The sequence below is a fragment of the Pseudonaja textilis genome, chromosome 13, assembly GCF_049901715.1.
Source record: "Pseudonaja textilis isolate UNSWEBS1 chromosome 13, rPseTex1.2, whole genome shotgun sequence".
NCBI classification, from domain to species: domain Eukaryota; kingdom Metazoa; phylum Chordata; class Lepidosauria; order Squamata; family Elapidae; genus Pseudonaja; species Pseudonaja textilis.
In genome coordinates, this window is record NC_142002.1 from 6877005 (window position 1) to 6904042 (window position 27038).

Here is a 27038-nt window from a genome sequence, read left to right on the forward strand (position 1 = left end):
TCTTACTCATGTTTATACTTATACCTATTATCTTGTAAGCGATTGACAAGTAAAATAAAATAAATAAATAAAAAATAAAAATCTATGTAGCATACATCTATCTATCTATCTCTATCTATCTTCTGTCTATCTGTCTATATTCTCTCTAAGAATACTCTCTCTCTCTCTCTCTCCTCCCCCCTTCCCTCCCTCCCTCTCCCAAGAGCTCTGGCATAGTGGTTAGAATACAGTATTGCAAGCTGACTCTGCCCACTGCCAGGAGTTTGATCCTGATCGGCTCAAGGTTGACTCAGCCTTCCATCTTTCCGAGGTTGGTAAAATGAGGACCCAGATTGTTGGGGGCAATAGGCTGACTCTGTAAACCGCTTAGAGAGGGCTGTAAAGTGGCATATATGTCTAAGTGCTATTGCTATTTAAATTAGATTTAAAATGAGTTTGGCACAGGAAAAGCAATCCTTTTGTTGACTGGTGCACTCAGTAGGTTTGGAAACTTTAACTCTTTAGAGTTTCCAGCCTAGAGTTTCCATCCAGAGAGCATCACATTAGGAAAATGTGAGATCAAGGAACAGAGGTACACATACAAGATGGTTGCCAGTTTTACAGCCCGTAACGTTTTGAGTTCACTATACATCTAACACAAGCTGTCATCAAAAAATGCACTTGTTCGTATTACAACATGTACTTCCTAATAAGGGATAAGAGAGTTTTCATTACATTGCTTGCTATTTTTAGCATGCCCAGTTTTTGGCCATAACAATAGATGTTCCAAGCCAAGTTAAACCTACAGCTGCAAAAATATAACATGGTAGAAGGATGGTGGTTAAAGATGCAGGAGAAAATTATTTAAACCTGAATCAACGCATATTTAGGATTTATGCACTGGGAAACAACAGTCCACAATTGATACCTGGGCCTTGAGTATACCACAAAATCTCCTAAACATCATTATCAAATGAACAGCACCGTGGTAGAAATAAAATAATTGGCTTTTGAAAAAAAAAATATTCAGAGCTTTTTCTAAACTAGGAAAGCATCTTCACAGAGTTTTTTCTAAATCATGGAAGCAATAAGAATTTGCTTGCTTAATGGCAAATTGTCTTTATTTTTCTGTGTTCACCTATCTACAAGTGCTTCTATGAGTAAGGCAAGAATGCTTTTACTGGGAAGTGCTATCACTAATGAGTATTGTCTACGTAGTCTCAAAAACAAAAGTAGGTATTCTAGAACTCCACCCCAGGCACAGGTTATGGTACTATTGTATTTTACTAGCAAACAAGATTCCCCACCATATCCTACTTGGGACTAGGATTCTAAGATTTGATTAGACCACCAAGGAAGACCAATAATGTGTTACAACTTTTCTGACTGCTTTTTATTCAGAAATTTTACGTGGCATTGCTCTCATGAGTTAATTTACAAAGTACACTAAAATCAGAACACCCATTAAAAATAAAGCAATTATTAGTAATAAAATTAAATCAGAGGCTCCATATGGAGATAGCACTTATATGCCACTTCATCGTGCTTTACAGCCCTCTATAAGCGGTTTTACAAAGTCAGCCTCTTGCCCTCAACAATCTAGGTCCTCATTTTACCAGCCGCAGAAGGATGGAAGGCTGAGTCAACTATGAGCTGGTTAGAGTCGAACTCCTGGCAGTCAGCAGTGAGTTAGCCTGCAATACTGCATTATAACCACTGTGCCACTATGGCTCAGTATAAAAAGCTTGGTCTTCAAACAGGAAGATGTGTATTTTCATTTATTTTAGCATGGATACTGAAGTTTACTTTATGGAGGGATTTCATAGATAAGTCGTGATAGGATAATGGTAGGATAATAGGAATTCTCCCTCTTATCAGATATAGTTCGATCCATACCTTTATGATTCACAGCTCAACATTTCAGGAAATGCATGATTTATGCCCTAATACAATTTTCTCCAACCTAGAACTCCATAGATGCTTTTATTGCAAAGAATTCTACAAGCTGCAAAATCCATAAAACTGGAGAATATCCAGTTGGGTAATCCTGCCTTAACATTATAGGTGCACCCAGGCAACTGGGTTTATTCAGCCAATTATGATGAACAAAACTGAGAATAGGTTAATGTGTGAGCTTAATTACAACTTCTAACCCAAAACGAATCTAAAGAAATTTATTTTAACTATAGCCAGCCTACAGATTGTTCCAAACAGCTACTTTCTCTTAAATCTGCTTATGGGTGTGATATTTGTGTTGTTATTGCTGGCCAGATTCACAGCTTTGTTCTCTCGTTTCGTGTTTTTCATTCTGATGGAATCTTTATACTGTGCTTTATGTTGTGAGCCTCACTATCTTAATTTGGAGTCAGGTGACACCTACATTGATTGAATGAATGAATAAATACATTTAAATCTTCACTGACAGTTGAGATTTCTTTTGTCTTAGAAATGTTTTTTTCATGCCTGCCTTTTTTGCTTGCCTTTTAGATGTTAAAAATAAAACCAGTGTGTTCCTTTGAAACACGTTCCTGTCTCTCACACAATTTAAGACTTTAGAAGAAGAATGTGGTTTAGCAAAACCCAATATTTGCAGCTGACCTATCTCAGAACAATATACGGAGGGCTCATGGCCTTGTTTCAGAGGACAGATCTGCCTTGTTTTCAGCTGGGTTTTATACCAAATCCATCCTCTGTAATGAGAGTTTACATCACCGGCTGAGATTTTGGGGAAAGAGATTAAGAAAGGAACACTAGATTCCTCAGGAAAACAGCATGTTTGCAGCCTTCGGAAAAAACCATTACATGTTTGATTACATTCTTATAGCTTAAATAAGCATTTCTCAATAAAGGGTTGAGATGTTTTTCTCCCAAGTATTTGTGTAGTTGATGAGAGCAAAATAAGCGTGTTTCTGAAGATGCCAATCAGATTACAAACTTCTCTGAGCACTAAAAAAATAAATAAAAGGCTCCATCTTATTTTCTAGAAAAGCTGCATTCCCACAATACAGGTAGCCCTTGACCTAGGTGGTATTCAGCAGGTTCTGATCAGTTCTGGAGAACCAGTAGCGGAAATTTTGAGCAGTTCGGAGAACCGGTAAATCCCACCTCTGACTGAAGCCACCAACCCCATCTATTCTCTGCCTCCTGAGTCCCAGCAGATCGGTTGGGTCTTCTTTTGTTGCCTTGCAGAGGAGAACAGAGCTTGAAAGCAGGTTAGTGGGGTGGGGAGGGAATGGGATTTTGCCTGACCATTATTATTTATTATGCTTCATTTCTGTATATATAAAGTCATAATAAATATAGTCTGATTCTGCCTTACATAAAATGTTAGGGCAGAATAAGCCTACCCAAATATAGCTTAACACAACGTTCTGGTTTCCATAATGTAGTTTGTTGATTTTCAACTTAGCCATTGCAGTTTAGACATAAACGTTTGTGGTTTAATATGTTGCAAGAATGTAGCATTATAATTATAATGGCCATAGTGTTATAATCCACTTGCAACACCGAGCTTGTTTGATCTCTTCTATTGTCTAAAAAATAATATGTGATCCACCCTGTACACAAAACACACAACTGAGATTTATGGCATTCCACAGGCTGATGTAATGTATACCACAAATTCTCCACAGCAGGATAAAGGGAGGTTTTAAGCCATTGACCCTTTCTGCTGAAAATATTTTTGCATAAGTTTGAACGTTACATTAAACCATAAACACAGACCAATCTGCTTAGGCCTGGTGTATGCATGGAGTATAGTGCCCGGACAAGGTGAACGGAATAGACAGGGTAATATATGAATAGTAGTCAGATCTGTTGTACCAGGGTATATGCTCTTGTTCCATCCCCCATCCCACAGTACCCAAGATATTAAATGTAAGAGAAGAGCTTGCAGAGCTGGGGTGAGAGTCAAGAGGAATCAGCCTAGAATCGTTATGTTCCCATAAACAATCTAAGTCCAACCCCTCTTGAATTCCATTGACTGTTTTCTAGAGCCAATGCAGTGCTGACGGTTCGTTGACTGGATTCTTGTGTGTAGTCATGAGCAATAGATCATGTTGTGGTTTGCCAGCAGCCTGTGCAGACAGCAGCGGAATTGGACAGTGGAGAAGAACAGGGACCAGTCCGGGAGTCTAGGAAGGACTCGGATGATGGTCCTGCATCCTCTGCAGAGATGGGGCCAGGACCATCTGGGAGTGGTGTGCTGATTCTGGAGGCTGGCAGCAGTGAGGCAGAGGAACAAGGGGAGCCTGTTCCCAGTGCATGTGTGCGCACAGCTGCTAGAAGGCAAGAAAAGTTGAGACAAAAGGGGCGACTTGGGAGCAAGGCTGGGAGGTGATTTCCCCTCCCATTAGGTATAAAGGACAGGCAAAGGTAGAGAAACCTTTGCAGGAAGCAAAGTCGTTTGCTCTGTTCGAATTAAACCCTGAAGCTCTGTGTGGACTTCGTACTTTGTTTGGCTTTTTTATAGTTCATTTGGCACTTTAGTTGTTGGCAGCATTTCAAAGGAGAGAAAGGTGGGTGCTTATCTCGAGGGACTGTTTGGGACTCATTACAGGTTGGGAATGAACATAATTCCCAGTGTTGAAATAAAACAAAAGTTGTTTTAACTAAGCGTGTGCTTAATTATGGTCTCAGGAAGCCTTGGTCAGAACACATCATCTTAACTGGAACTTAATGTGTGGCCCCGATTCTTCCTGCCTGACAGTAAGTGCCGTAACCACATGGATCTCTACTCACCCACCTGGTAACACACTGCAGTGCTCCATAGGGATCGTTGACTTCAAAGGATGGCCCTGGCTGGACCTCTTCCTCCTGATGTAGTGCTCTTTCCCATGAAATGAGGATTCAGAGCTATTTACAGGCTGTATCTGCACCTGTTCTAGACCGATCTGGATATGGCCAACCTGTCCACCAAAACAGAAACCCACCTAAAGGTTAAATATCTAAGGAGATTTTCAGTCAGATTGTGATTGCCCCAAAGGTTCAAATCTTGGAGCATGGTTGCACCCAAACCACCTAAACATTAAATGTCTAAGGAGCTTGTCAACTATTCAAGTCATGGTTGCCCCCAAAGGTTCTTCAGAACTGAAGAAGCTTCTTGGATGAGAAGTGAAAGGTTCTCAAGGAAGAAACAAAAACAAAAAAGTCCACTTGCCTTTTGGAAAAGCACCATTGGGACACCTAAAGGTTAATGCTGGGTTCAAAAATCTGTTGTTCCTGTTCTCCAAAAATTACCCCCTAGGCCAGGGGTGTCAAACTCAAGGCCCACAGGGGAGATCTGGCCCATGGGTAGAGTGCTTAGATCTGGCCCACTGGCCCAGCCTGGAAACAGCCAAGGGGCAGCCCAAGGTGCCTCTGCACGCAGCCCCCCCTGCACCCCATTTTTGCTTTTCAGAGGGCTGGCAAAACAAACTAAAAACAAAGCAAAAGGAGAAATGTCTCCCGTTTTGCATTTGAGCATGCAAGAAGGGACAGGAAAGAAGGGGAAAGAGGAAAGACAAAGAGGAAAGACAAAGAAAAAGATGGGAAGATGGGAAGGAAGAAGAAAGAAGAAAGAGGGAAGGAAAAAGAAGAAAAGGAAGGAGGGAGAGAGGGAGGGAGGGAGGGAGGAGGGAAGGAAGGAAGGAAGGAAGGAAGGAAGGAAGGAAGGAAGGAAGGAAGGAAGGAAGGAAGGAAGGAAGGAAGGAAGGAAGATTATAATGAGAATGAGGGAGGGTCTCAGGGAAGTCCTGCCTTAGCACTTGGCCAACACAGGTGCCCCCAACATGAGTGATGGCCACGCCCATCCCTGGTCACACACACACACACCTGGCCCTTTGAGGTCAAACACAACCAGGATGCAGCCCTCAATAAAATCCAAGTTTAACACCCCTGCCCTGGGCAATAAGCTTCTTCGTTTCTCTTGCGTTGTCAGAAGCTTAAGAAATTGTAATTTCTCTTAGGGGCTCCTTTGAGCTTATGTAAAGGTGGAGTATGCTATTCCTGGTGCTGTTTTTCCCCCTTCTTCTCACACCTCTTTCCATCCTTTCAAAGCCTTTCTATTGGTACACGCACACAGTGTGGGTAAATAAAAAACAGAAGGGGGCTCCCCTGTGGTCTTTCCTTGAGATTGAATGGAAAAGGGAGAACCTAGGAAGGCTGGATTGCTGGAGAGAAGACTGTGTGGTAAAAGAATTAATAGAAGATGAGACATTCCCAGGTAACTCCTTGGTCACCTCATAGCTACGAAAGTACCCGTATCCTCTACCTGCTTTGCAAATTTCTCCCATCTTGACCACAGAGAAGGAAAGTTATTTGAAAAGCTTATGAGCTGGCAGAACTAGTGGGGTTTTTTTAAGGATAAGTTGAGATTATGTCTGCCCAAAATGTTTTGAGCAATCAAGAAAACAAGATCCCATCGCAAAAGACAAAACACTGGAAACACTGTCTAGAAAGGAGGAGTCCTTGGCACTCTCTAACCACAACTGTTGTCTTACAGACGTTTCATTACCCAAACTAGGTAACATCATCGGTGCTAGAATAGAGAGCAAACCCCACTCTCTTCTAACACTGATGATGTTTCCTAGTTGGGTAATGAAACGTCTGCAAGGAAACAGCAAAGCTTAGAGAGCTCCAAAGACACCTCATTTCAACCCTGAGCTAAAAATATTCACTTTATTAGTACTATCCAGAAAGGCTTGTGATCAAGACTTCATATTAGTAGTTTCCAACTGTTCCTTTTATGTTTGGTAACTTAATGCTTATCAATAACATGGTTAAGCAAAATCTTTAACGTACATTCCTGGCTGAAAATATCCCATAAATGTCATCTCTTTTGGATCCCCATGGTCTGATTATCCACTCTGCAAAAATCACAATATCGTGATTGAAACCCTGGTGGCTCAGTGGCTAAGACTCTGAGCTTGTCGATCAGAAAGGTCGACAGTTTGGTGGTTCGAATCCCTAGCACTGCATAACGGAGTGAGCTCCTGTTACTTGTCCCAGCTTCTGCAACCTAGCAGTTCGAAAGCATGTAAAAAAAATGCAAGTTGAAAAATAGGGACCACTTTGATGGGAAGGTAAACAGCCTTCGGCGTTCAGTCATGCCAGCCACATGACCATGGAGACGTCTTCAGACAGCACTGGCTCTTCGGCTTTGTAATGGAGATGAGCACCGCCCACTAGAGCCAGAAATGACTAGCACATATTATGTGTGAGGGGAACCTTTACGTTTAATATATATTAAGGATATTGCATCTACATCATATTATTCAAGATTCACATGAAAGCACAACTGAAACAGCACAAAAACATTCACAGGCTAAACTAAGATGATAAATCTAACTATGATAACATGCCCCCAATCAGCTTAAGCCACAAAGACATGCTGGAAAAGCAGTACCTTACAGGTTTACAAAGTGCAAGAACAGATGAAGTCAAATCTAACAGTACACGATATTATTAAAATCAGCGTCCTCCATCACTATAGATACTCTGCAATACCACGAAGCTATTTTTAGCTACCATAAATATACAACATATAAAGCAGTTTTAGAGTTTTCTACAAAATCTCAACAATCCTTCGGTACAAAAGGATGCAGGACGCGCCTCTTTCTAATTTTACTCTTATGTAAACCCACTATAGAGAAGAAAGCTAGAAATATAACATTCATTTAAAGGTTTTTATACCAGCCAAGCAGTCACCCAAACAAACTCTCCGGGATATAGAACAGCTGTCTACATTAATGTGATTTACAATCTACATTACATATGTGTTATAATTTATACAGGCTCGCACATACCACACACATTCTTTGTCTTTGCTTACAACTGAGATGTGTCATTAACGCAGTACAGCTCCAAGCGGTCCATCAAATATAACTTAACCTCAAAGTAAGAGAGCCATTCTCTCCTACATCCCAATATTATTTAGACAAAGCAGGAAATGTTTGGAAATAAAACAAACCTCTTTCTGGACATTCTAACTCTGTTTTGGCATTCTAGCCAATGCATCTGATCTAAACCCTCGTTCTTTGGGGTATGTGGTGATTGCAAACCTTAGGAATGGAAGCTGTAACCTTAAGAGCAACCCAGCAAGACTTAAGTATATTATTCTTGTAGTTAGCATCCAACTCCTAGGAAGAGTGTCACACTAAATCCTTGGTACAGTGGCTGAGTTTATACAGCAGGCTCTTCCAAAATGTGTGTTTCCCAACCTTTGCAATTTTAAGATTGCTAGCTAGGGAATTCTGGAGATGAAGCTCACAAACCTTAAAGTTGCCAAGGCTGGGAAACACTTTCCTAAATCTATTTTATGGATGAGCACAACGATCACAATGCAGTGTTTGTGATGCCACTTTCTGATCAAGCAATGAATCGATCAACCAGGCTTCTATTTTCTGAGATGGCCAAAGACTTCATACCAAGGGCTGGGTCATCTATGGAGATTCTCAACAATCCAGGACATGGTTATCCCAAAGGTGCTTTCAAAAAGCAACTGGAATTTCATGGGTTTTCCCCCCTGAAAATGTTTCGCTTCTCATCCAAGAAGCTTCTTGAGTTCAGAATGAAGAATGGAATGGAATGGAATGGAATGGAATAGAATAGAATAGAATAGAATAGAATAGAATTCTTTATTGGCCAAGTGTGATTGGACACACAAGGAATTTGTCTCGGTGTACATAAGAGAAAAGATACATTCGTCAAGAGTCAAGAATCATCAGGTACAACACTTAATATTAGTCATAAGGTACAACAAGCAATCAAATTATACTAGGAAACAGTCCATATAAATCGTAAGGATACAAGCGACAAAGTTACAGTCATACAGGCCCAAGTGGGAGGGGATGGGTGATAAGGAGTGATGAGAAAATTAATAGTAATAATAGTGCAGATTTTGTAAATAGTTGGACAGTGTTGAGGGAATTATTTGTTTAGCCGAATGATGGCGTTTGAAGGAAAAACTGTCCTTGTGTCTAATTGTTCTGGTGTGCAGTGCCCTATAGTGTCGTTTTGAGGGTAGGAGTTGAACCAGTTTATGTCCAGGATGTGAGGGATCTATAAATATTTTCGCAGCCCCCTTTTTTGACTCATGCAGTATACAGGTCCTCAATTGAAGGCACTTAATTGTTTTTTCTGCAGTCCTAATTACTCTCTGAAATCTGTGTCTGTCTTGTTGGGTTGCAGAACCAAACCAGTTATAGAGGTGCAGATGACAGACTCAATAATTCTTCTATAGAACTGTTATCAGCAGCTCCTTGGATGCGAAGTGAAATGTTTTCAAGGGGAAAAAAAAACCAAGAAAACTCCAGTTGTTTTTCTAAAAGCACCTTTGGGATAAAGGCTGCATCTCCTTAGAGAAGCCCATTGAGCAATGTTGCCAGAAGAAGTCGGAGTCTATTTCATTTCATGTGAATTTATTTTGGGGGAAGGAAGCAAGAGGGCACTGTTAGCCAGTCCAGCAAACTAGACACAGCTCAGTAAGAGCTCCTTAAGTTTTCTGTGGCAGCCTCACAACTGGAATTGGGAAGCTGAGAGCAATTAGCATCCTTACACCTCTTAAGACCATTACGTCTGCTTTGCACAGCAGGTCACATTTTGGGCTAAGAGGTTCTTTGGGAAAGCTACCACACATTAGACTTCAGCACCTCTAAGAGGCTTCATAGGCTTGAGTTAGGCCTCAGGATATACAGTGGTGGGATTCAAAAAATTTTTTACTATCGGTTCTGTGGGCGCAGCAGTGGAAGTTTACTACAAAATCCCCATTTCCTCCCCACCCCACTAACCTGCTTTCCAGCTTCGTTCTCCTGTGCAGGGCAAGAAAAGAAGACCCAGCTGATCAGTTGGGACTCGGGGGGCAGAGAATAGATGGGCGCAGGCCCAGTCAGAGGTCATATTTGCCAGTTCTCTGGACTACTCAAAATTTCCGCTACGGGTTCTCCAGAATTGGTCAGAGCCTGTTGAATACCACCTCTGCTCAGGATCCTCACCCCCCCCACACACAAATATCCACAAATGGGACACAGGGAGAAAATTATTTAATGCATGGGAAACATACACATGGACAGTAATTAATTAAGTGAAATTTAAATTATAACTGTGGGCTCATCCCATTTGATGGCCTGCAGCCTCCAACAAGCCACTCCAGGGGCCAAGGTCAACCCAGACCCAACCCAATCCTAGGGTCCACAATACAGGCAGTCCTTGACTTATGACCACAATTGAGCCTGACATTTCTGCTGCTAAGCAAGACATTTGTTAAGTGAATTGTACCCAGCTTTACAACCTTTCTTGCCACAGTTGTTAAGTGAATCACTGCAGCTGTTATGCTAAGAGCATGGCTGTTAAGTGAATCTGGCTTCCCCATGGACTTTGCTTGTCAGAAGGTCGCTGTTGTGGTTAGCCGGCAGAAGGTGCGGATGGTTGAGAGCGAGGACTCAGATGAGGGGCCAGGACCATCAGGGAGTGGATTGCTGTCTTCAGAGACTGTGGGGGCTGGCAGCAGTGATGAGGAGGTTCCTGAGGAGCCTGAGCCAAGTGCACGTGCGCGCAGGGTTGCTCGTAGGAAAGAGCAGTTAGAGCAGCACAGGCAGCTCAGGAGTAAGGCTGCAAACTTATGGCCCCTCCCTCAAGAGGATAAAAGCCAGGTTTGAAGAAGCGTTCTTTGCAGACAGCAAAGAAGCTTTTAAACTCAACTGGTGGACATCTTAGTTTGTGAATCTTGTAAATTAGTTGTTATCTCTGGGTTTTTGACAAACAACTTGGCAAGGCTCTTTCTTGTCGGAGATAATTGGTAGAAAGCAGCCTTTTATCTGTAAAGGAACAGCATTTGTGATTAAACCTTGAAAGGTGGGGGCTGCTGCCTTTGTCAGTGTTTGCTCTCTGGGAACCCAGTTGGGTCAGAACAGTCACAAAATGGGAAACCACGAGTCAGGGACTTTGCAACAGTCATTAATAGGAGTCGATTGCCAAGCATCTGGATTCTGATCATGTGAGCACAGGAATGCCACAACATCCGTAAGTCTGGAAAATGGTCATCAGTCACTTTTTCAGTGGCACTGTAACTTCAAATGGTCAGTAAATGAACCGTTGTAAGTCAAGGACTGCCCATAGAAGTCATTGGAAAGCATTAAAATGCACTGAAATATACCGGGTGGCTATTTTAATCAGTAGGTGGCAACCGCTGGGCCCTCGCTTAGCTTCTCAAGGACAAATCCACTTAGAATTGAAAGAAAGAGCTGGAAGGGACCTTGAAGGTCTTCTAGTCCAGCCCCCTGCTCAAGCAGGAGAACCTACACTACTTTAGATAAGTAACTGTCTAGATTCTTCTTAAAAGCCTCCAGTGATGGAGCACCAGTGGTGGGATTCTACCGGGTCGGCCCGGTTCACATGAAACGGTAGTAAAAAATGCTACAGTTTGGCTGAATCGGTAGTTAAAAAAACGGCTACCGGTTCAGGTGAACTGGTATTTCTTTCTTTTTTTCTCCTCCCAACGATCAGCTGTTCCGATGATCAGCTGTTCCGGGATCCCCCTTGCTTACTGCTTCACCCAGGAGGCTTCCCTGAGGCCCAGGAGGCAAAAAAATGGAATGCAGGGAGCTGCCAAAAAAAGCCACGCCTACCCAGCCATATAGCCACACCCACCTAGCCACGCCCACAGAACCGTTAGTAAAAATATTTGCATCCCACCTGATTTCTGGAGGCAAGCTGTTCCACTGTTTAATTGTCCTCCCTGTTAGGAAGTTTCTCCTTAATTCCAGGTTGCTTCTCTCTTTGATTAGTTTCCATCCATTGTTTCTTGTCTTGCCTTCTGATCTTTGGAAAAATAATTGGAAACTCTCTTTTTTATGGCAGCCCCTCCAATATTGGAATACTGCTATCGTGTCACCTCTAATTCTTCTTTTCTTTAGATTAGCCAGACCCGTCCTTGCAACGGTTCCTCATATGGTTTAGCCTCCAGGTCTTTGAATATCTTTGCTGCTCTTTCTCTGAACTTTTTCCAAAGTCTCAACATCTTTTTTGTAGTACCGTGACCAAAATTGGATGCAGTATTCCCGGTGCAGCCTTACTAGAGTTTTATAAAGCGGCAATAATAGTTCACGTGATCTTGATTCTATGCCTCTGTTTCTACAACCCAGGATTGTATTAGCTTTTTCGTCTTTCGGGTCTTTTGAAAAGGTTATCTTGAGGGTTCAGGGAGGACTTTTCTTAACATGCAAATGCAGAGTAGCTATGCAGAGACATGTTCCAAAGAATATCCCCCTTCCACTTTGTAATTAAAGATCCAAAAACAGGTGCATATTTTAGTCATGTTTCTTCATGCAGAGTTTCTACAGAATATACGTGGAGGCCTAACATTCTTGGCTTCGCTCTCCACAAAAGAGGGGGAAGCACAGAGGCAGAGAGAATAAGCATAGAATTGCCTACTTAGTTGTGTCGTAGAAATGACAATTGTGCCGCCTCTTTACTTTACTCAGCGTTCAAACCCTAGCAAAAAGGAGTAGAACTCTGCTTTTCTCGCCATGTACATGTATACACCCGAATTAGACTGTGTTGTCTCTCTGTGTCATATAATATACTAGGTCTATAACTGTGCTTCACTATAAAACTGTGTGGTCAGGCTTAGTTTTTGGGGAGAAAAATAAAGAGGAAAAAATGTGCATCCATCAGTATTCATCTGGCTAGCGTCCTGTCAGTGTGTGAGATAGTTGAGGGCTGTTTGGAAACTGAAGCAGTATTTGCTGTGTGAGCGAGGAGACAGCAAGGAGCCTGGGCATGGCTTAGCTCAACTGTTCTATACTAAAGCTGCTTGGTGCTGTGAAACTGAAACTGAAACTGAAACTCCTCTCCTCTGCTTGTGTTTTGCATTTGGAACAGATTTCCTTTCAGGTGGGGAGGGGGAGTAGAACTCCTTAGCATCAGAGCATGTTAATAATAATATAGGAAATACTAATGCTCTGATGGTCATTTCAAAAATCCTTTCTTAGGGAACACCTAGAAGGTAAGAGGAACATACGTGCCAAATTTCAAGTTTGTAGGCTTTATGGTTTTGGAGATGTTGTGATGATGCGTGAGTGATATTTCGCTTTTATATTACAGAGAGAGAGAGATAATAGATAGATAGATAGATAGATAGATAATGTAGGTAGGTATAGATAGATAGATAGATAGATAGATAGATAGATAGATAGATAGATAGATAGATATGGATATAGGCATAAATTTGTATTTATTTATTTATTTAATTTTGTCCTGTTTATGTAGTGTATATTGGCTGTAACCCTTTGAGAGCTATAGGCGACAAAATTTCATTTTAATGCATGCCGATCAGTGTACATTCAAAGTGACAGTAAAGTTCTGCTACAATGGTCTGATGTTTTGAGGGAAGCACTTCTCCTGAGGGAGCTGCATTGGTTGCAGAGTTCCTTCCGGGTGTGATTCAAGGTGCTGGTTGTCACCTTTAAAGCTCTTGAGACCAGGTTATCTAAGGGACCATCTCTTGCTGGTCACATCCACCCAACCCACTAGAGTGGGAAAGTGAGGAATGTTTGTGAGTCCCGTCCCTCAAGGAGGTACATCTGGTGGGAACCAGAAAAGGGGCCTTCTTGGTGGTGGCTCCCTCCTTTTCGAATATCATCCCTTCAGAAATTAGACCGGCCTACATCTTGACACTACTTTGTAAGGTCCTAAAGATGTGGTTTTGCCAGCAGGCCTGAGGAACTCCAAGATGGAGTGCATCAAATGGCTTATTAAACTGTGGGTTGTCACCTGATTGCGGGGGAGTATTGTTTTTTATTTTTTAAAAAAATAATACTGTGTTTTTATCATTTGTAAATTGCCTAGAGTCGCTTTGAGCGAGTATGTAGCTATATATATTTCCTAAATAAAATAAACCTAAAAGAAATTCTTTGCCAGTGCATCATTGGAAAAGCAAAGGTGATTTGTTTCACACCTTTGGATTATGCCACATCAAATTGAACATACAGGTTGTCCTCAATCTATGATGACTCGTTTAATGACCAGTCAGAGTTATAAAGAGCTCAGAAAAGGTGCTTTATGGCACTTCTGAATGTGGTGAAAGGTCATGCTGCCCCCTCCTCCGGTTCCCATGACAGCTTTTGGACACCTTGGTCTCTGCTTCATATTTACAATTGGGTGCTATCAGTATATTCATGAACTGGAATATAGCTTGGTAACAAGGTCAGCCAATGAACAGGCATAGCAACTAAATCAGCCAATGGGGACAGTTTGGAAACTGAAACTAAAAGTAGTCTAGGCTGGAAACTGAAACTAAAAGTAGCCTAGGCGAGCCTTTACTCTGCAGCTATGTTGAGCTCTGAGTCTGTCTATTGAAGATGAAACTAACTTGCTTGCTTGCTGAAGACTGGAGCTCTGCTCTGAACTTGCAACATGTTTCTGTTTGAGTTTTGCTCCATGCTGGAGAAATCTACAACTGGTTTGTAAAATCTACTTACGTTTATAAGGATGTTAAATAAAGCATCAGCCATCTGCGTTTATTTTTCTGGCGCTGAATTATCACTGCAAAACTCTCAATAGGTGCAGCATCTCACAGTGACATGACCACAATTTGTGACTTTTTGCTGGTCTCTGGCAAAAATGTCCCCTTGCAAGAATAGATTTGGGCTGATGAGAGCGTTATTCACTGAATGACCCCTGTAAAAATGGTCATAAAATTGGACTGCCCAGATTTACAATCGTCATGAGTTACTACCAAAATTCCAGTTCCAATTGCACTCGTAAATCAAGGACTATCTGTATATAATTTTTCTCCAGAATGATGCTTGCCGCATTACACCAAGCATTACATTTTCCTTGGTCTGGGTTTACCGTATCTGTAGTTTTGATGTACGTTGAGAATCCAACCCCCAACTTTCTCCTAAGAAGAAAGAAAGGTAGTTTTCCTAAGGTATTTTTCTAAGTGAATGAAATTATGAGTAGAGGGAAACATGATCTCTCTCCAGAGCCTGAAGAGGCAACTCCAGACAGGAATAATCTACATGGGAATGAGACCTCCCACAAGTTTTTCTACTGCGTTGTTTTTCTAGACAGTGCAATTAAATTTGAAACACGCATAAGCTGTGTTACTACAGTGGGGTTATCCATGATTAACTGTACTATGCTTTCCCCCAATAATTCTGTTTCCTTTGTATGAAAGCCCAAGCCAAAAACCAAGAGCCAAGTCTGAGTTCAAGCACCACGTAAGACTAAAATAGGGCTACTGAATTTGTCAAATAAGTAAGCCAATTTAATTTGCTTAACTTGCAAATGTAATTTGTCAAGTAAAGTGAGCCGATTGGTCTTAGGCAAGGTATATTCTTCTCTGACTTGGTCTCAAACTTCTGGTGACTTTCACAAATGAATTATTGGAGGGTTGGTATGAGGAAATGGATGGCATCATAATGCCAGACAGCTGGCTGAGAACCAGTGGTGGTATTCTACTGGTTTGGCCAGGTTCGGGCGAACTGGTAGTAAAAAATGCTACCATCCAGCCCAACCAGTAGTAAAAAAACAGCTACCTGTTAGGTTGAACCAGTATTTATTTATATTTCCTCCCAATGATCAGCTGTTCTAACAATCAGCTGTGCCAGGATCCCCCTCGCTGTCTTACCGCTTTGCTCAGAAGGCTTCCCTGAGGCCCAGGAGGCAAAAAGGGGCACGCGGGGGAATGCTGCAAAAGAAGCCACGCCCACCGTCACATGGCCACACCCACCTAGCCACTCCCACCTAGCCACACCCACAGAACTGTTAGTAAAAATATTTGCATCCCATCCCTGCTGAGAACTATAAATGAACCTCTGCTTACAACTATTTGTTTAGGGACCATTTGAAGTTACAATGAGACTGAAAGAAATGACTTACGACCATTTTGCATATTTGCAACCGCTGCAGTAGTTCCATGGATGTATGATCAATATTCGGGCACTCCCAGTCTTATACGGGTAGCCCTCAACTTACAACAGTTCGTTTAGTGACTGTTCCAAGTTTCAAGGGCAACGGTGATAAAATTCAGACGCTTGGCCACTGACTCATATTTATGATGGTTGCAGCGTCCCAGGGTCACGTGACCCCCTTTTGCAACTTTCTTACAGGCAAAGTCAATGGGGAAGCCAGATTCACTTAACAACCGCACGACTCCATTAATTACAGAGATTCGTTTAACAACTATGGCAAGAAAGGGTCACAGAATGGGGTGCAACTCCCTTAACAATGCTACTCAACCACCAATACTTTCAGCTCTTTCTATTGTGCAAAAAAAAAATGTAGATTCAGGGAGGAAAAAAACAAGAAGCCATTTAAGTTCAGAATATGGCTACTGGACAGTACCCAGTCTCAGTTGCCTTGATGCAATTTTTCCTCCGTTGCCAAAACAGCACCCTGGTGGTGCAGTGGTCAGAAGGCAGCATTGCAGGCAAACTCTGCCCATGGTCTGGAGTTCTATCCTGAATAACAGAATTGGAAGGAACCCTGGAAGCCTTCTAGTCCAACTCCCTTGCTTCAGCAGGAGACTTTAAACCAGGGGTGTCCAACCTTGACAACTTTAAGACTTGTGGACTTCAACTCCCAGAATTCCTCAGCCAGCAAAGCTGGCTGAGGAATTCTGGGAGTTGAAGTCCACAAGTCTTAAAGTTGCCAAGGTTGGACACCCCTGCTTTAAACTATCCCAGACAAATGGTTCAGTTTCTTCTTAAAATCCTCCAGTGTTGGAGTACCCACAACTTCTGGGTGTGTGTAGGGGGAGGACAAGTTGTTCCGCTGATTAACTGTTCTTCCTGTTAGGGAATTTCTCCTTAGTTCCGGGTTGGTGACCGGGCCCAAGGTTGACCCAGCCTTGTATCCTTCCGAGTTGGGTAAAGTGAGGAACTGAGATGGTTGGAGGGCAATAGGCTGACATTGTAAACCACCCAGAGAGTGCTGTAAAACACTAGGGAGCAGTCTCTAAGTCTAACTGTTCTTGCCTTTTACAAAATTGAGATCAGCATTCCTAGAGCCGACAGCTGTCCCAAGTTATATTATGTTCTCTATTTCAAGTCTAAGGAGTACTTTTCAAGATGTGTAGTTTTTCCCTCCGCCTGCTCTCTGCCAACGCTGATGCAGTTAGCATGGCTGGAAGGAGACCAGCCATAGGAGCTGCTCTGTGCTTCTTGCTCCAGTGCTTAACTCATGGTTTCGCCCGTCTTATTTGATTTATGTATGGTGCACAGATGTCATAAGTGTAACTGCCCTTCACAATCATGGCTTTCTTCTTCCCCAGATGAAATTCCAATTAACAATCCCACAGAGTCTTGGAAGAGAAAGGAGGGTCAAACGATGAACTTAACGCCGGGGAGATTTTCAATATAAGATCTCGGAAGAAAGCAGCAAACCACAATGTCCTTGGGTATTCTTATTCCCCTCCTTAACTTTCTGGGCCTGAGGTCTCATTGCATAGGAAAAACAAAACAACATTATGCTGGTATACAGTCTCTGAGTTGTCACCACGGTCGGGAGCAGAATTTCCATCGTGGTGGTTGCATGAGTCACACTCAATATTATGACATTTTTTTGTTAGTTATTAAGCGAATTGCTGCCACTTTTAAAGGAATCATGCAGTCATTGTATGAATCTGGCTTCCCCACTGACCTTGCTTATCAGAAGCAGAGGTGGTATGCAGCCAGTTCTGACCGGTTCTGGAGACCCGGTAAGGAAATTTTGAGTAGTTCAGAGAACCAGCATATCCCACCTCCGACTGGCCCCGCCCCCATCTAGTCTCTTCCTCCCACTGAGTCCCAGCTGATCGGCTGGGTCTTCTTTTGTTGCCCTGCACAGGAGAATGGAGCTGGAAAGCAGGTTAGTGGGGTGGGGAGGGAATGGGGATGTTGCAGTAACCTTCTCCTGCTATGCCCACCAAGCCACGCCCACAGAACTGATAGTAAAAAAATTTGAATCCCGCCACTGATCAGAAGGTCACACAAGGTGATCACTTGACCCGGAACCCTGCAATCTTCATAGATGGGAGCCGGTTACTAAGTGCCCATGAAGAAACTGATACATCATTATTTTCATTGCCACTGTAATTTTGGCCATCACATGAATGCTTGTAAGTACTGGACTTTCTACCCGTCTTTCCCTGATGGGTCCCAAAATAAGCACTAGGGTTTATTTTCAGGGGGTATTTATTTTTTCCCCGTGTACAAGAGGCCCACTTTTTCTGCTTGCTGATAGTGGGGCAGGAGGCTGTAGGGCACACCAGTGCCACCACCAGGAGGCGGGGTGGGTGGGTGGAGCTGTCCTACACACCCCACACCAGCTTACCTCAGGGCCCCTGCAGCCAGGCCATCCACGCCCCAACTCCTGCCTTGCCTCGCAGCTACAGCAGCCTCACACTGCTCAGCCTCCTGCTCTGTTGCGGCCACAAGCAAGCAGAAGTGGGCTCCTATGGCCCGTGGCTCTCGATGCTGCTACCACGAGGATTGTGTCAGGACATGGATGGCCTGGCTGCAGGGGCCCTGAGGCCACAAAACCGCAAACAATCAGACGGAATGGGTGGGTAGCCAACTGCACAGGCTCTTAAGTAGGACTTATTTGCGTGGGTAGGGCTTATATAAAGAATACGTGTAAAAACATGTTAGGTCTTATTTTCGGGATAGGTCTTATTTTGGGGAAAACAGGGTATATTGCATATAGTAAGAAGCAGCTTGCTTGCTGCGCTATTTTGTGACTTGGTTGGTCTGGGATCCTTTTGTTTGTTTAACCAAAAATGTTACAAATGCAAAAGGAATCCTTATTTCCAAAATATTTTAAAGGTAAAAAAACAAACAAACCCTTACCCTTATTTGCAATACATTGCAAAGACAGCAAAACAGATTCGCTTTGGCCCATCTTTAATTCTGCATTAAACCTTTGGCTAGCAGGGTGCGTAATCTCTCTGTTGCGCTGCTTTCCTGTCTCAAACAATCGATCTTACCACAGATAAAATCCCCACCTGTCTGCTCCTTTTTTTAAATTGAGAGTTCTTTCCACCCATTGGTGAAGATCTCTGCAGGCCCAGGAAAGACAGTTCTGAACACTCGGCAGCTCATGAATGAGATTAACAAAGGGGGGTGGGGGTGGGGAATGTTGATAGCTTTTCAAAAGGGAAAGTAGCTGGATCACTTTTAAGCCCCAAGAAACTTTTAGTAGTAAGCTCCTTTTCTAACATCAATCACGGAGCTGCTGGGATTCCATTGTCTGGTTGCAGGTGCTCACCTAAGGCAGAGCATAGATCTCTGTTTTTAAGCGCTGTCATCTTTCCAAACTAAACTCCACAGAGCTTTTTATCCCAAAGGGCAAATAAGGCACAGGCTATAGGTAGGGAAAGGACGGGAGGGGGTCTTACACAGACTCATAATATAAGGAATGGAAGTGACTTGAGAAATGATCTAGTTCTAGTCCAACTTCCAGCATAGAATCTTTAAAGGTAAAGGTTCCCCTTGCATATACGTGCTAGTCATTTCTGGCTCTAGGGGGCGGTGTTCATTTCCGGTGCTCAAAGCTGAAGAAGAGCCAGCACTGTCCGAAGACGTCTCCATGGTCATGTGGCCGGCATGACTAAACGGCGAAGGTGCATGGAACGCTGTTCCCTTCCCACCAAAGGGGTCCTTATTTTTCTACTTGCATTTTTTACATGCTTTCAAACTGCTAGGTTGGCAGAAGCTGGGACAAGTGACAGGAGCTCACTCATTACGCGGTGCTAGGGATTCGAACTGCCAAACTGCCGACTTTTCTGATTGACAAGCTCAGTGTCTTAGCCACTGAGCCACCACCGCATCCCTTCCTTCCACTGGTAGATCGCGACAACATCACAATTGAGCGCAGGATTTCCCTTGCTATGCAAGACAATTGTGAAGTGAGTTTTACCGCTGACAACTGGTCATCGTTGTAAAACGAATCCCAGCAGTTAAGTTAGTAACGTGATTGTTTCAGTGGGCCTGCCTTCCTCATTGACTTTGCTCATCACAAGGTCGCTAAAGATGATCGCCATGACCCCGGGACACTCGAACTGTCATAAATATGAATCAGTAGCCAAGCACCCGGATTTTAATCATGTGACCGTGGGGGTGTGACAACAGTCATAAGTGACAAAATGGTGATAAATCTCTTTGTTCAATGCTGTTGTAACTTCGGTCACTAAATGATGGTTGCAAATCAAGGAGTACCTGTATCACAGCATCCCTACCAGGACTTCCAATCTCTGAAATATCCCCTCTGAAGAAGACTTCCCCACTCAATCTCTAGAGAGGTAGCAGGATTTGACTAGTCCAGTGGAAAGAAGGACTTGGGGGGACATGATAGCAGCCTTCCAGGATTTGAGGGGCTGCCACAAATAGAAGGGGGTCAAGCTATTCTCCAAAGCACCAGAAAGCAAGACAAGAAACAATGGATGGAAACTAATCAAGGAGGGAAGCAATGTGGAATTAAGGAGAATTTTCCTAACAGTCAGGAGAATTAACCAGTGGGTCAGCTTGCCTTCAGAAGTTGTAGGTGCTCCATCACTGGAGGTTTTTTAGAAGAGACTGGACAGCCACTTGTCTGGAATTGTATAAGGTGTCCTGCTTGAGCAGGGGGTTAGACTAGAAGATCTCAAAGGTCCCTTCCAATTCTATTCTGTAACACGTCTAGCGAAAATGGCACAATTTTCATGGAGAGTATTATATGGTAGCTAAGAAAATCCCAAAGTTTGCCAAAGAAAAGAGAGAACCTAAACCTAAACCTCTGACTGGAAATTGATTCTGGCTTTTCAATTCAATTTTCACTCAATAGTTTAGGAATTATCTTTTTCTGCCTCATGTCTGCCTGGCTGAAAGGAATCTCTATTTCAATATGCGACTGAAAATCCCCAATGTTTTCCTAACACAAATGTGCACCTTTTCTGCCTAAGGCGATGAACCCAACTTGAGAACAGGTTAACAGATTTGGAAGGGACCTTGTAGGTCATCTAATCCAACCCCTTCACCCAAGCAGGAGACCAAGGGTCTTCAAACATGGCACGTTTATGACTTGTGGACTTCAACTCCCAGAATTCCTGAGCTAACATAACTGGAGGAGGAGTTCTGGGAGTTGAAGTCCACAAGTCTTAAAGCTGTCAAGTTTGAAGACCCCTGCCCTACACCTTTTCTGGCAGGTGGCAGTCCAATCTCTTCCTGAAAGCTTCCCGTGATGAAGCTCCCACAACTTCTGGAGGCAACTTCTGGTCCTTTGGTTGAGAAAGTTTCTCCTTATTTCTAGGTTGAATCTCTCCTTGATCAGCTTCCATCCATTATTCCTTCTCTGACCTTTGTGTGCTTTGGTGAATAGCTTGACCCCCTTCCTCCTCTCTGTGGCAGGCCATCAAACTTTGGAAGACTGCTTTCTTTTCTCCCCTGGTCCTTCTCTTCACTGGACCAGCCATGCCCACTTCCTGAAACCATTCAGTGTATGTTTTAGCCTCCAGTTCTCTTCTTCTCCCAGCCTTCCTGTTCATCCCTTGAACCTTCGTCCTACATACACCCACATCCTGCAAGGCTGTGCCATCCTCTATCCACACACACACACACACACACACACACACACACACACACACTGACACACCCCACAATGACAATAGATTGATGTCGATAAATACCAGTCCACCACAGGTGCTGAGCGAAGCCAACGAGTCATGACTGCGGTTTAGCACATGGCCCGTGTAGAAGCAGAGCTGATCTACTGCCTGATGATGGCGCATGCTTCGGTTCTCATTGATTTCTTCTACGGAGAAACCAGGAGCCAAAAACCGATCATCGTGGTGAAGCATCAGGTAGACATCAGAGGTAGGAGGAAGCCCAGCACCGACAGGCAGGCGAATAAGCAACTGGGCAGCATCTTCAGGTAGGGAGACGGAACGTCGCTTCTGAGCCTTGTTAGGGCCACTTTTGTGGGGTTGCAGAAAATGGACCCTGCCAAGAGGAACCTGCTCTGGAATCACCACGGCCAGCTCTGCAACAGCTGCAAAGGACAAAGGGAAGAAGGGTTGATCTCAGAAAGCATCCAGCTACCCCGTCTCCCAAATGCAAAGCAACCTTTCCCCTTCTAATCTGTTAACATTCAGAGCTCAGGAGGAGTCAGTCAACCCAGACCTTCAGTGCTAGTTGTGAGCAGGGGTGGGCTTCAAAAATTTTAGCAAGGGGTTCTCTGCTCGGTTGCTGGATGGCCGTGGCCATGGTGGGCGTGGCCTAGTTAGCCTCCTGCAACATGGGGAGGGGGCATTTTTGCACTCCCCAGGCTCCTGAGGCTTTCCTCGAGACTCCGGGAGGATGAAAATGGCCTCCTCGGGCTCTGGAGGCTCACTGGAAGCCAGAAACAGGCCCATTTCTGGTCTTCCTGAACTTCCGGAAGGCTCGTTTTTCACCCTCCCTGAGCCTCCATGTACTCCCTGCAGTTCCCTGCACCCAAAACAGCCCGCATGAGGATTCCTGGGAGAGGTGGGGAGGGGTGGGCGGGGCCAGCTAGGAGTGGGATTTGGGGGTTCTCCAAACTGCTCTCCCGAACCCCTGCGAACCCCCAGCAGCCCAGCCCTGGAAAACGACAACGAAAAGCTCTTATCCTCCATCCTAAATTGGTGAGCTTCCCAAATGAATCTAGCTGGACAAGAAAGATCCCCAGAGCATGATCCAGAAAGCTCTTCTTCTTTTCTGGAGTGGAGCTATTTTGCAGGATTTCCATCCCTCAGAGCAGAGCTGGAAGGGGTCCTTGGAGGTCTTCTAGTCCAGCCCCCTGCTCAAGCAGGCGAACAATTTCAGACAAGTAACTGCCCAGTCTCTTTTTAAAAAGCCTCTAGTAATGACACACTCACAACTTCTGAAGGCAAGAACTTAGATAAGTTCTGAAGGAGTCACAGCTTATCTAAGCTGAAGCCCAGGATCTCTCGATCAGGGTCCCAGATCAAGGCTGGAGAAAGAACTCCTGAATAGGTAGACAGTGAAGGAGGAAGCACTAAGTGGAGCCTTGCCCAAGAGAAATCTTGTATGCCAATAGCGGCCCTGTAGAATTTCATGCTGGCCTTTGTAGATCAGGGGTCTCCAACCTTGGCAGCTTTAAGCCTGAAGGACTTCTACTGGCTGGGGAATCCTGGGAGTTAAAGTCCTCCAGGCTTAAAGTTGCCAAGGTTGGAGACCCCTGTTCTAGATTGATTTATTTAGCATATGGCATACAAGGCCAAGGAAACTATAAAAATCCTGGCTAAACTTTCTTAGAAATTTCCACTTCTGGTAAGCGCAGCCAAATCTCGCTGTCCTACAATTATCTTCAAGCACAATTAGAATTATTCATCAATCCATCATTCTCCACTTAGAAACAAACAACCTACTCTCTAATAAACAATTTGGTTTTAGGAAAAAACTATCCTGTAATCTGCAACTCTTACACTGCAAAAACATATGGACTACACAACTCCATCAGGGCAAAGCAATAGATGCAATCTACATAGACTTCTGTAAAGCCTTTGATTCAGTGGTACATGACAAACTACTCCTAAAACTAAAATCTTACGGTATCTCTGGACACCTGCATTACTGGATAGAAGCACTCCTGTCAAACAGAGAACAAACGGTCAAACTTGGGAGCGTCCTATCAAATTCTGTACCTGTCAACAGTGGTGTCCCCCAAGGCAGTGTTCTAGGACCAACTCTTTTCATAAATGACCTCTGTGATCATATCAAGAGCAACTGCATTCTCTTCGCTGACGATGTAAAGCTATTCAACACCACAGACAATACCGCTACCCTTCAAAAAGACTTTGACTATGTATCAGAATGGTCAAACAAATGGCAACTTCAAATCTCAATAAATAAATGCTCTGTCCTACATATTGGCAAAAAAAAATCAGAAAATAAAATACAGGCTGAAGAGTCAAGACGTTGTTGATGATCCAAACTCTGTCAAGGATCTTGGAGTATTCCTCTCAAATGACCTAAGTGCTAGAGCCCACTGTAACTACATAGCCAAAAAGGCATTAAGAGTTGTTAACCTAATCTTACATAGCTTTTTCTCTGATAATATTACACTAATAACTAGAGCATACAAAACATTGGCTAGACCAACACTTGAATACAGCTCATCAGTTTGGAACCCACATTATGTATCTGATATTAACACAGTTGAGAAAGTCCAGAAATATTTCACAAGAAGAGTTCTCCACTCCTCTACTCGTTGCAGAATACCTTATGCCACCAGACTCAAAATTCCAGACCAAGGAAACCTAGAACTACGCCGCCTTCGGTCTGATCCAAGTATAGTATATAAAATCATACATTGCATTGTCCTACCAGTCAGTGAATACTTCAGTTTCAACCATAACAACACAAGAGCAAACAATAGATACAAACTCAAGGTTAATCGCACCAAACTTGATTGCAGGAAATACGACTTCAGCAACTGAGTGGTCAATGTCTGGAATACTCTACCTGACTCTGTGGTTTTTCTCCAAACCCCCAAAATTTTAACCTTAGACTGTCTACTATTGACCCTTTCCTAAAAGGTCTGTAGGGGGTGTGTGCCTACCGTCCCTGTCCTATTGTTTCTTTTATATATTTTTTATTTTTCTTATATGTATCCATGTATTTATAACTATGTTTTTACTTACACGTATTATCTTGTAAGCAATTGACAAATAAAAATAAAATAAAAAATAAAATAAAGTTTTATTGACCAAGTGTAATTGGACACAAGGGAATATGTCTTGGAGCAAATGCTCTCTGTATAAATAAAAGAAAAGATACATTTGTCAAGAGTCAAGAATCATCAGGTACAACACTTAATGATAGTCATAGAGTACAAATAGGCAACCAAATCATACTAGGAAACAGTCAATATAAATCGTAAAGACGCAAGCAATAAAGTTATAGTCATACAATCGCAAGTGGGAGGTGATGGGTGGAAGGAAGGATGGGAGAATTAATAGTAATAGTAATGCAGACTTTGTAAATAGTTGGACAGTATTAAGGGAATTATTTGTTTAGCAGAGTCATGGTGTTCGGAGGAAAAACGTCCTTGTGTCTAGTTGTTCTGGTGTGCCATGCTCTATAAGTGTCATTTTGAGAGAAGGTGTTGAAACAGTTTATGTCCAGGATATGAGGGGTCTGTAAATAAACAAATAACAAAGGAACCTTGACAGCATACAGTACAACCCAAAACAGCTACAGGATACTCAAGTTCAGGGAGTCCTCTACTTACAACATTTCATTGAATGACTGCTCAAAGTCACAATGGCGCTGAAAAAAATGACTTATGAGCATTTTTCACAATTATGACCTTCCAAGCATCATGCGAACAAACTTCAACTGCCTGACAAGTGATTCATACTCACGACCATTGCAGTGTCCTGGGGGGCGTCACTGATTTTGACAAGCAAAACTAATGGGGAAGCCAGGTAAGTTGGTAACATCCATGTTACTAACATAAGTACTGGACTGATTCACTTAACAACGGTGGCAAGGGGAGGTCACAGAATGGGGCTAAAACTCACTTGACAAATGTCCCAGCTAATGTCTCAGAAATGTGGGCCTTCGTTATGGTTGTTAAGTGGAGGACTACCCATGTACATACAGGTAGTCCTTGACTTACAGCCATTCACTGAGTCACATTTGAAGTTAGGACAGCATTGAAATGGGGGGTTATTATAATCATTTTTCGCACTTCGGAGCAGTGTTGGGATTCAAACTTTTTTCACTACTGGTTCTGTGGGCGTGGCTTGGTGGGCATGGTGTTGTTTGGTGGGCGTGGCTTGGTGGGCATGGCAGGGGAAGGATACTGCAAAATCCCCATTCCCTCCCCACCCCACTAACCTGCTTTCCAGCTCCGTTCTCCTGTGCAGGGCAACCAAAGAAGACTCAGCCGATCAGCTGGGACTCAAAGGGAGGCAGAGAATAGATGGGGTTGGCGGAGCCAGTCAGAGGTGGGATTGGCCAGTTCTCCGAACTACTCAAAATTTCTGCTACCGGTTCTCCAGAACTGGCCAGAACCGGCTGAATCCCACCTCTGCTTCGGACATTGCCATGCATCCCATGATCTGAATTCCCACGCTTGGCAACTGGCATGTCCTTATGAGGGTTGCAACATCCTGGGGTCATGAGATCCCTTTTTGCAACCTTTTGACAAGCAAAGCCAAGGGGAAATCCAGCTTCACGTAACAACCATGTTGCTAATTGAACAATTGCAGTGATTCACTTAGTGACTACGGCAAGCCAGGTCAGAAAATGGGGAAAAGCCACTCTGCCATTGTCTCGCTTTGCCAGGGGAGATCGGGCACTCCATTGTGGCCACGAGTCAAGCACGACCACCACGCAGCTATCTACTTCTCAACTTGAAATGCTCACGGCAAGACTAAGCACCATAGGACGGGAGGCTTCCTAGAAACATGTAGCTGCTGGCAGTAACACGAAAGAAAGAAAATTCTGGGGTGGAAAAATGCTTTAAAGCCAACTTGATTATCTATCTGGCTTGTTAGCCAGCATGCCTGTTAAATCTGTTTTTTTGTGATTTTTTTTTCTCCTTTCCTTTGCAAAACATTCCAATTTGGGAAAAGTTTAAGGGCTTTGCTCTACTTTGCGATCTCAGGATTCCTTTGAACAACAACAACTGTACACTGTACAATCTCCAAGGGACCTTTGACTATGATCAATTGCATCGGTTCCCAAACCCTGATTTGAAAGAATCTTATCCAACATTCTCTGCTTACTGTCTCTATGGACTTTTGAATCAACCCAAACTCCTGGTGACTGCATGGATCTTTTAATCCATCATACGCCAACTGCATCAACTCAGAAAGCTCCAACTGCCCAAGGAGCTGCTAATCCGGTTCTACAGAGGAATTATTGAGTCTGTCATCTGTACCTCTGTAACTGTCTGGTTTGGTTCTGCAACCCAACAGGGCAGACACAGACTTCAGAGGATAATTAGGACTGCAGAAAAAACAGTTGCTACCAACCTGCCTTCCATCAAGGCCCTGTATACTGCACAAGTAAAAAAGAGGGCTGTGAAAATATCTACAGACCCCTCACATCCCAGACATAAACTGTTTCAAC

At 43.3% G+C, this 27038-nt stretch overlaps 1 protein-coding gene across 1 annotated transcript in view; it reads right to left on the reverse strand.

Annotated features, from left to right (window-relative positions):
• ADAMTS17 (ADAM metallopeptidase with thrombospondin type 1 motif 17) overlaps window positions 1-26051 on the reverse strand; it is a 144429-nt gene extending 118378 nt beyond the window's left edge. The window contains exons 1-3 of the mRNA XM_087941775.1: window positions 25991-26051; window positions 21602-21963; window positions 4724-4886 (exon numbers count right to left, since the gene is read on the reverse strand). Coding sequence (XP_087797901.1) covers window positions 4724-4886; window positions 21602-21963; window positions 25991-26051 — 586 coding nt within the window. The remainder of the gene's footprint in view (window positions 1-4723; window positions 4887-21601; window positions 21964-25990) is intronic.
• Window positions 26052-27038: the final 987 nt, after the last annotated feature.